Source organism: Nematolebias whitei, chromosome 7 (genome assembly GCF_014905685.2).
Source record: "Nematolebias whitei isolate Nwh7 chromosome 7, NemWhi1, whole genome shotgun sequence".
In the NCBI taxonomy this organism is placed as follows: Eukaryota; Metazoa; Chordata; class Actinopteri; order Cyprinodontiformes; family Rivulidae; genus Nematolebias; species Nematolebias whitei.
Genome location: NC_056504.1, coordinates 38,670,168 through 38,681,332, shown reverse-complemented (window position 1 = coordinate 38,681,332; position 11,165 = coordinate 38,670,168). Strand labels below are relative to the sequence as shown.

At 37.3% G+C, this 11,165-nt stretch overlaps 1 protein-coding gene across 1 annotated transcript in view; it reads right to left on the bottom strand.

The window, feature by feature from the left end:
- Positions 1–11,165, bottom strand: part of bsnb (bassoon (presynaptic cytomatrix protein) b) — a 95,007-nt gene that overhangs the window by 74,306 nt on the left and 9,536 nt on the right. Inside the window, exon 2 of the mRNA XM_037678847.1 lies at positions 8,663–9,044. Coding sequence (XP_037534775.1) covers positions 8,663–9,044 — 382 coding nt within the window. The remainder of the gene's footprint in view (positions 1–8,662; positions 9,045–11,165) is intronic.

Below are 11,165 nucleotides of genomic sequence, written 5' to 3'. Positions count from 1 at the left end.
AGTGCCTTTTATATCAGTGAATTATTCTGATGGAATGGCTGATGTACGATATTTAATTTTATCACTAATATTGGCCGATACAGATACCATGCCGATAATATTGTGCATCTCTAGTTTTTAGTGGGCTTTATAACCATATGTAGAAATTATCTAAAATTCTGTAGTGTAGTGTAGTGAAAGGTTCTAAGCTCCTAAATATGAACTAAAACATAAAGATTTTATCCTGAAAAGTCTTAAGAAAGAAATCAAACTATTTTTTTTTTCTGTGTGTATTTAATCCATTTAGACCTGAAGACTTGTCCTATGTAAGCTCATTTTAAGGACATTAAGGACATTTTTAGGTATTCCGATATACATAAGGGCAAAGTCAATTATTAATTTTATTAGTAGAACATTTAAAGGTACTCAGTGGAATGAAGAAATGTGGAAACAAAATCCACACAATTTTTAGCAAAATTTGTGAACAGCTGCCAATTATCAAGTTTTTTTTTAGAACCAACATGAATAAAAATACTTTAACATGGTGACACCCATTAAAAAGCTGGGATCAAGAAGTCTGACATTTTTGACAGAATGGAATAGAAAGATTATCATTATTCTGTAATTATGACCCAACGTGTTTAAACTTGTAGCTTCATCCCTGCATGAGGGGACATGTTTTATTGCTTTCTCACAGGTTTGTGGGCAGTAACTCTGACATTATTCAGCGGGCATGTAATAGTCCAGTTTTAGCATTTCTAGACTATTTCGGTGTCTTCTACTTTAAATCGTAAGATGTTGCTGCCCACAACCTCCCGCCCTTCAGATGATGACTCTCTGCCTATGTTCCGTTCAGTGAGTGGAAGGGATGTTATTGCCTGGGAGCTAAACTTAAACGAAAGAACGTAAGAGAAAAAAGAGACCCTCTGGCACTTTAGGTTCAACTGTCAGTGATTATTTTACATAGAAATAAAAGCAGAATTTAAAGTATTTTAGCAGCTGATTTGGACGTTTCTCTTTGATTAGAATAAACAAAAGGGTGGCTGCTTTTTTTTTTATTTTGTCTTTCTAGGCATGTACAAAAGGGGAATCTGTGTTGTCTATATTAACATTTTTGTAATTACCGATATTTTTTTTTTTTGGTATTACACAAATTTTCTGTGCAGCGTTTTGGTTGCATTTTGATGATTCCAAGAATTCAGAATGAGAGTAACAGCTTTTGTTCGTTTGGTAAACCCACTGATAGATTGTGACTAGAGCGGGGACTCCGCTGGGCTTCTCTGTGTTTGTTAAAACTATGTCTCAGCTTTGGGGTTGTTGGATAAAAAAAGAAAGGAGAAAAAAAAGATGTCTTTATCAAAATTAGACACTGAAAACTCAGTTATCATCTGCTGCCAAAGGTAAAAGAGCAAATACTGTTTGCGCCTGTGTCTGTGTGCTTACTTGTCTGTTTGTTAGCAAAATATTTCATGAACCACTAAATAGATTTTACTAAAACTCCCAGAGAGTAATCATACCTACTTTTGGAGTCAGTCATATTTAAGATGGCGGGCGATATGCCTTCAAGGACTGTTGGGCATTTATGTTTTAGATTCATCCCCACAGTTTAGCCAGTGAGCACCTGATCTGCTAAATGAAAGGGAAAGAAAACTACATTCTATGTTGTTGTTTTGCATTTTGTATTTCCATTTTTTTTCCCACCCTTTTCCTCAGGAGCTGAATTATTGCAAAGTTGCACTGCACTCATATGAACACTCTGGCTATGCTGGTTAATTTATGATAATGGTTTTCTCTGCGTTTCTGTCTCCTCCTGCTGCCACCACGGCTCTCTCTTTCAGCTGTGGCTTCTCAGGACCGGGCCACCGCAGCAGACAGAAGGAGGGTAGGGATATAAATAGAAATGGGACCAATTATAAAGCAGATGTTCTCCTGTACGATGGTGGGGGAACAGTGTTGAGGGACTGTCGCTGGTATTTTCACTATCTCTTGGTGTTCTTATTCTGTTGTTTGAAGTCTGACTTCAGACTGCCTCATCTCTCTCTCTCTGACTGTCTAGCTCCCTCTTCTTTCAAATCACGTTTTTTCAACGGAGCACCTTTGTTAAAACTACATTATTTAAAGTGTAAGAAGTATTCATTTCTACTTTGAAGCTATATGCATGATTGCTTCTAGGTCTCCATTGTCAGACTACATCTGTAAATAAGCTCATCTGTTTAAAGTTGACTGACAGCGCCGCAACAGACCGTGGCATATGACATCCATTTGTTGCTTGCTCTTTACATGGAAACTGAAATCCCGTCACCAGGTTGTTGAAAGCAACTCTGACTTGTATTTCAAGACCAATCTTCATTCCTCACATTGCCCTACATATGCTGGGATGGTCCTGGAAGGAGACTTTGTACGATATGATCTTTGAAGATCAAATGTGTACGTTTAAATGTAGGTTGAGTCTTTGTGACCAATATATTTTAGTCATGGCAGGTTCATCATGGGGCCAACAAACACTAACAATCATGCACATTCATGTGGTAGACGTATTAGATTTAAAACTCAAATCCAACGGAACGGAAGCAACTATAGACAGGAAAACAATAGTGTGATTGCTTTGTGGACTGCTATATAATAAAACAGCAGTTTTGTATTTTTGTGACTTATCAGTTTGGCTACAACCAAACATTTTAGTAAAACATTTTTCATCGTGAAGGGGATGTGTCCCCCTCACATAAAAAAAAAAAAAACCTCAATTTCCCCCCCCCCCCCCCCCCACACACACACACACACACACACACACACATTTACCATTACACATTAGTTCACCCAGCACTGTTTCTGTTTCTTCATGAACAAATCCATTCCACTTGATTAACAGATGCTCAAACCACTACAAGTCCACTCCAGGTTTTCCTGGTTACCTACAACAACTCACCACACCGCATGCAGCATTTCCCTGAGGTCATTTGGCTTGGCAGGGCACTCACAAAGGGAGGAGAGGGAGACAGCTCTGTATTGCTCACTAGCTTAGTGCTACATTAATGCTAGCAGTTGTTGACCAGTGGGTGGTGTAGGATGCATGAGAGAAGTGGAGCGTGCTCTATTCACACAAGGAGAGCTGTTGGTCAGGCTACTTCTTGTTGTGTCATGCTCTCTAAAATAGATGCCGAATCAAGTGTTTACGTATAGAGGGAAAAGTAGATGTTTAACAACATGTTAAACTTCACCAGAATACAGGAAATGGTCTCTACTTTATTCAAACGTTTCTGGGGAAGGACCCCTACATCACCAGTGTGCCCCCCTCCCCCAATTACAAATGCTTCTGATGCCAATATTGTTGTGTGTGGTAATAATTCAGACTTCCCATGAGGTTCACTCACAGTCAGCTATTCACTCTAAATTAAATTGAACACATGAATCTTGTGAATGGCAGATTCTCCTTCAAAATGTGGCTGGATGTTTACAACTTTCTTGTCATCTCAGTATCTTTTCCATTCTAACTGGATGATTTTTGTCTTTAAAACGCTGCTGCAGGTACGCAGCCGTTCATTGCTGTAGTTTATGTGATACGCTGCTGTTGTGCTGGACGAGTCTTTCATAGTTAAAGTTTGTGGCTGAGTCAGCAGAACTGTTTTCCTGCAAATGTCAAGCCGCACAGAGAGAAGGGACGTGAAATTTACGACATTAATACAAAATAACAGAAACTGCTGAGTGTTCCTGTGACCGAGTCAAGTGGAGGAAAACAGTGCTTTTGGTATCAATAATGTCGCAGAGTTACTTCTATAGTTTTCAGTTGAATAATCTCAGATTTCTGATTCTTTTTACAACCTTGCTGCATGCTTACATGTACAGTTGAGAACCAGAAACATGCCTAAAAGGGTTGTGGACCATGCTAGAAGGTAAAACTATGTGGCTACTACAACAAATTTTAGTGAAGCTCTCAGAAATTAATCATTCAAAATGGCCACCACAGATAATGGACATCAGCCAGCACAAAAAATCTCCAAATATCACGATACTGAACAGAACGTCATTTACAAGTTTTAACCAAAACAACCATAACGCTGTTATTCCACATCCCATGATGATCTTAAATAGAAACTTGACATGAAAGGCAGCAGACAATGTGCATTCTGTCAAAGAATGCTGAGCCTTTCGTTTTAATTTATTCGTTTTGCTGTATCACTTCTTGATCATATTGTTTTTATAATTTGAGACAGCTCATCCAATGTCTTAAAATAATTTGTAAACAGAATCACGCAGTTGATTGTGATACTTTAAACTTGTAAACCTGTCAACAAGTGAGTAATCCTGGAATCAAAAAGATGTCCCTAAGACATGAAAAACTTTCCAAATTTCAAATATTTGGAAAATAATAATTATAATGCAATTAAATTCATTTCAGTTTATTAATATAGTACCAAGTCACAACAGAAGTCATCTCAGGGAACAGAACAGAAACATTTATATAAATTAAAAGTAAGTTAATAACATTATTTATCTGAGGAGCAGACTGCTTTGGGTTTAACGTCATCACATATACTCTCATCTTGAGCAAGCATGAAGGCGACAGTGGAAAGGAAAAACTCCCGCATGAGGAAGAAACCTTTAGCAGAACCAGGCTCAGGACAAGCGTCCATCTGCTTCGACTGGCTGGGTTTAAGAGGAACAGGAAGAGGAACAGATACACAATGGCAGGTTGAGAATCACATGTTAACATAGAAATAATATCAAATGAAAACTATTGAATTGTAACAATTTAGTTTAAGAAATGTGGACAATTTTTCCTCCAGTAGTCTAAGCCTATATGGCAACATAACAAGCCAACTCTAATTAAAGGATTTATCAAAAAGGAACGTTTTAAGTCTTAAAACTGGACAATGTGTCAGCCTTATGGATAGAAATTGGAAAATCTTTGGGTTTAATTTTTCTTTTTTTCTTTTACAATTTATTCAAATACACCTCAAAAGTCAAAATAGCATGTGTGCCTCTTCAAGAAAACTTTGCCACTACAGCTTCCTTACTGCAGTTATCTGTTCTTTTAGTCCATCACTATCATTGTAATCACAGTTCCACTCATCGCCCTCAGTCTTATCGTTGCCTTGATGTGCAGCAAAATGCCCGTAATCAATTTGACTGATAAGTGATGGGACTTTTCTTGGTATCCTGCAGTGAGACAGAGGCTCAGTTTGTGTTAAATGGGTTACGGGGGTAAATCTTCAGGTCTCCAGAGGTTGCACATTTTCCCTCCCTGCCTTTCTTCCTGTCAACATCTAACAAGCTCACCAAAGCTGAGCTGAAAAGTAGCCACCTCCGCTGTTCTCTTCACTGCCTCGCTTTCCTTCACTCACTGCCACGCTCTATTCTCTACTGTTTGTCTCCCCTTTGGTCTGCACATTTCTTTCTTGTCCTTCCATTTCCCACGCTTCTCCTTTTTCCTCTCATGTTCTGATGTGCACTCATGCATGCACGTGCCCTAAACACAGGCAGTGTATTTAAATCAACGCTGCATTTGTTCAAAAACGAAACAATTTCTCTTCCTAACTTTAGTGTGTAACAAGCTTACACTTGCTCCTATAGCCTATGGGCAAGTTTAACTAGCAATGCTTCGCTGCATTTCTTCATCATGACTCATTGACGTTGATGTGAAACTTTGTGACGTATGACACAGCCACACTTGATTCACAGCAACAGCGAAGCATGGCCTAATTCAAATTAGAAAAGTGACTTATTTTTGGAATAAAGCAAAATGCCTTCTCAGCTACCTGCTCCCTTTAATGCATGTTTAGTTGGATGCAAGTGATTAATGTGTTGAGTATTCTTCTTGCTTATTAGTCTCTGAAAAGATGGGCACAAAGTGTACACCATATACATCACATACATCATTTATGTTCTAAAATATGGCAAATGATTGAGCAGTGTTAAAATGCAAAATATACAAACTGCCAATCAAGTTTCTGAACTTCAACGATCATAAACACTTGTATAAAACTTTCCAATTTTAGTGAAATTAAAACTAGAACAAGAAGTTCACCGCTTTTAAACAGGAAGTGACTGATCTCACATTTCAACTCCCATTCAGCAGGTGCATCACAGTCTGTGAACATGTCACAGGCAGTTCAGCAGCAATGGTCACCATCAACTTTCTCAAAAACATTGACAAGAAAAAAATTCCACAGGACACTTTAAAATAATATTTAACCCCTGACTTGCATATAAAGTTGCTTGTACTTGTAAAACTGTAATAATACACTAAATTATTGTGGATTTGTTGACTGTGGATGTTATGGTCGGAGAGGTGGACGAAGGAGAAAATGTGATCAAACTGGATTTGATGTTGTTTAACTCAAATTAATGAATCGACATGAAAACGTGACTCATACCTGCATATATTGACCTACAAATGGAAAATATTGCAATGCCAAACAAAGCTTTAAGATTCAAAATCACCTTTGTTTTAACAGGTAAGTCAGTCGAGAACAACTTCTCATTTACAATGGTGACCTGGTTAAGAGGTGGCAACCCAAGTGGACAGAAAACAGCAACAATAAAAGCAGAAGACAAGGCAGAAATGGCAAAAATTAACATAATTAAACATACTATACACATTTTATTAACGCACTGTGAACAGTGACAGGCATAGTTAAACTAAAAGCACTTGCAGTGATCTTGTACTAGTGAATATAATGAACTTTTAAAAGAGGAGAGGATAATAAATGAGTCGAGATTTAAGGTCCCTTGCACATGGTTCCAGTCATCTGCAACAGAGAACTGGAAGGAGGAACAACCAAAGGAAGTACGTGCTTTTGTTGTGAGGAGATTGATGATTGATTCGTTCAACTTTTCCTTAACCAAGGGTTGCCACAGCAGGTCATCCTCATCCATTTCACTCTGTCCTTTGCATCCCCTGTTCTCACTCCAACTACCTTCATGTCCTCTCTAACTGCATCCATATACTGCATCTTATTTTTGGCCTTCCTCTGTCTTTTTCCTGGCAGCTGCATTTCTAACATCATTCGACCAATATACCCACTGTCCCTCCTCTGGACATGTCCAAACCATCTCAGTCTGGCCTCTCTAACTTTATCTCTCAGTTGTTCAACTTGTGCTGTACCTCTGATGACCTCACTCCTAGTCTTATCCATCCTTGTCACTCCTAAGGAGAAACTCATCGTCATTTCTGCCACTGTCTCCAAGGCATACAAAATAGGTGGTCTTACCAATGTTTTGTAAAATTTTCCTTTGACCTTTGCTGCCATTCTGTTGTCGCAAATCGCTCCTGAATTTTTTTTTTTCCCTTCACTCCATCCTGCCTGGACTCTCTTTTTCACCTCTTTACCACGTTCCCCATTAGAAGTTTGGGTACTGTAGCATTATTGGACTTTAGATGCACTATATCCCATATAAACAACTCGCTTCCTTTAGCCATATTGGAATTTCATGAGTTTTGATATATAAGAGATGAAAATGAATATCATAAGTATATTCTTCATTCCAGAAAACATATGTTTAGACAATAACAGCAGGTAAAAGTGTCTCTTAGAAACTAAACTGTGCATTTTGTTATATTTAGGATGCCATTTTGATTTATCAAGATGGACACATTACCAAGATTAATTTATTTTACACCTTGATATCCCTTGTATCCAAAAACATTGGTTTATACACCAAGTAGAAGTGTTTATGGAGTCTAGAAAGCTCATTCAAGTGTATGCTTGATCTACGATCATCCATTTTTTTAAATGATTTTGAAATGGTGCTATGGAATGGAGTTGATGGATCAGAAAATTTGAACTCCGAAATTTATGATTTATATGACCCCTAAGCAAGTCAAAACTATAATTGCTTTTAGCAAGAAATTTTCATTTTGGACAATTTATGGTATAAGGTACCAGACTGTCAAGCCAGTTACTGAGATATAGCTTTCGACAAAATCAATCTCAGTACCGTTCAAGGAAAACATTTTAAAGGGGCACTCGACTTGCGGTAGATTTCTGTTAAAATACATACATTTAGTTTAGTCTGTGTTCAAAAGTAGATGCAGACTAGTGAATGTCAGATGAATCGAAGAAAAGCTAGCTTACAATGAAGACAGAGCAGTAGTCAAGGAAGGATTGGATGTATAGATGATGGTATCATCAGCATATATATGCACATGAGAATCACATACTGCCAGGGGAACGTTATTGTTATAAATATTGAAAAGAGTAGGTTCCAGAATGCTTCCTTGTGGGACACCATTAGATAGGGACAGGAGATCAGACAGAAGGTTCTCCATCCTCGTTGACTTTAGATGATCAGAACAATAACTATTAAAGCTATTAAACTAAGTTCAATAGCTTTCAGAGGTCCTATGTGCCTTCCCCTGTCTAGTAATAATTTATGGTTCACAGAGTCCTTTGATAAATCCACAAATGCAGCTACATGGTATTGTTGTCAACAGCACATATGTCCAACATCTGTTCTGGTTTTAAAGCATCTCAAAATCAGTGACTATGGAAAGTTTGGGGTTTTATTTAGAAAGGAGTGTAAAACTCACCTCCAGTTGTTTTTTTGTGTGCAGTATATTGATTTTGGCTTATGCACATATACAAACAAAGCAGCTATTAATCTAACCTATTTACGTTTAAAAAAAAAAAAAGAATGACTGTACAAACTAAAAAAAAACATATTCCAAATAAATCCTTCTTACCTCTGTGAGGTGTGGGTTGGGATTGAAGCCACACTGGTTGCACACCATAGAGCGGCACTGGGTGCAGATGTTGCTTGTCATCCCTGTGCCCATCAGGTCAGTGGTTTTGCAGACAGGACACAATTTGCTGCTGGGCATCGGGGCAATTTGAGGCACAGAGTAAGGAGAAGTGGGGACGCTTCCTCGGTCTGGGGACACAGAAGGAGACCTTCCAGTCCTGCTGCCACCCAAGTCCACCTGCAAATTCTTCCTGGAAACATGACCCTGGCCCTGCTCTCCTTGAGGTGCAGCCTGCTTAGGGGTGTCATGAGAGGCCAACCTGTCCCCCGTCCCATGACTGCTCTGGACTCCAGCTTTTGGTCCAGGGTCTGATGGAGGGGGTCTGGAAAACACAGGGAAAAGAGAATAAGTTGGAAAATAGGCCTAGAATGTACCTCAAGAGTCCTGTTAAAATCAATAAGACTTTAAAATTTTCTCAACGTTACAAAACTAAGAAAACAATAACTACTTTTGGTTTTAGGTTTTAATGTTTAAACTTTTGGTACCACTTTACAATAAGGCTCCCCTTATAGATGGTTAATAAATAGTTTATGATATGTTATTAATTATTTTATAAACACTTTATAAATCATTAATAACTGCTTATTATGCATTAATTAAGGGTGACAGAGAGACAAAACTGACCAGTTTCTTGCCAAATAGTGAGCCAAATCTGTTCACCTATATATTTCACCTAGAGCTGTTATATTAAACATTTCAGACTAAGTTACTACCTTGTAAGAACAATATGCATTTGTAAGCCTATTTGTTTAGCATATAATATTGTACTTTATCACTGCATTATAAGTATCCACAACTAATATTATATTCTAATAAAAAATAGGTTTACAAATGCTTATTGTGCCTACAAGGTAATAACAGTCTGAAATGTTTAATATAACAGCTCTAAATGAAATCTATTGGTGGCAGATTTGGCTCACTGTTTTGCAAGAAAATGGTCAGTTTTGTCTCTTTCTCGTCCTTAATTAATGCATAATAAGCAGTTATTAGTGATCTATAAAGCATTTATAGAGGAATTAATAATGAATCTATAGATTATTTAATAGCTATATGGGGAGCCTTATTATAAAGTGGTACCAAACCTTCTGTATATATTTTCATCATTATGTTATTTTTGTGTTTAACAAATATTACCTGTAAATTCAGTAAAATCTGTCTTATTCTCATTCAAGGACACATTTACATTCACACAAAATTAGAAAATCACCATGGTCCATAGCTGTAAAAAAAAAAAAAAAAAAAAAAAAAAAAACATGCTATCATACTCCACTCTTTTAAAGTTGGACGGGAACTCATCGATCAGACTATTTAATTAGTAACTCGTCACACTCAAGGGTAAAATTCACAAGCATTTTTTATTTTGACTGAAACTGATTAGCCCTTGCAAGTCTTGGAGAGTAGCTTTAATTAATTTATTAATCTAGCTTTTGTCAACCTGCTGTACTGCTTGCTGTACATCATAACCAAGAAGACGTCATGTAAGGTTGACCGAGTTACAAATTAAGGGGGCTGATAAGAGAAAACAGGAATATTGGTGACTAATTATGATTATGAGTTAGATGGAATTTGTAATTGTGTGGAACGATGCATATCAGCAAATGAAAAAGTAGGGACTAAAGTCATGTGACATTTTTTTAAACATCCAATTAATATCTTATTTGTTAAAGACAGTTCTGAATGAGCTCATTTAGGAAAAACTTAGTTTATTTTTGTCCAGATTATCAAGCTAAGAGCCAAAACCAAAGTGAACTGCTGTTGTCATAAATAAATCCAATTTCAAAAATGTCATTATGGTTCATATGAATGCTATAAGTCTTTCCTGCTCCATCAGGTTCAAAGTGCATGATCATTCTGACAGAAAAAAATATATTCTTACAGAAAACAGGTAGCTTCTGCTGCTATTTGTGCCTTTAAATAGTGTTTAATGTAAATAATCATGTAAATCATGTAATGCAAAATTACTGGCAATGTAATGGTTTATAAAATACTGTAACCATGAAACACGGTAAATGTTTTGAGGTTCTAATTGTTTTATAATAGCAACAATCCACTTTGGTCTTGGTAACACTAAGGTTACTCATAAGTCATAATAAAACTCTATTTTTCCAAAAGGATCTCTTTATAAAAACTTTCTAAAATGGATAAGACTGTAACTGTTCATAATCTATCCATAAAACCCAACTCTCTGTGGAAAATGGAGTTTGTGGAAAAAGCTGGCCTATAATTTTAAAAACTGTACTATAATACAACAAATGTACCTAATAGTCTTGCTCTAATCTAATGTTCTATTGTTCTTGAGAGATTTCATGGGTGGATGGACGGATGGACGGACGGACGGACGGACGGACGGACGGACGGATGGACGGACGGATGGATGGATGGATGGATGGACGGACGGATGGATGGATGGATGGATGGATGGATGGATGGATGGATGGATGGA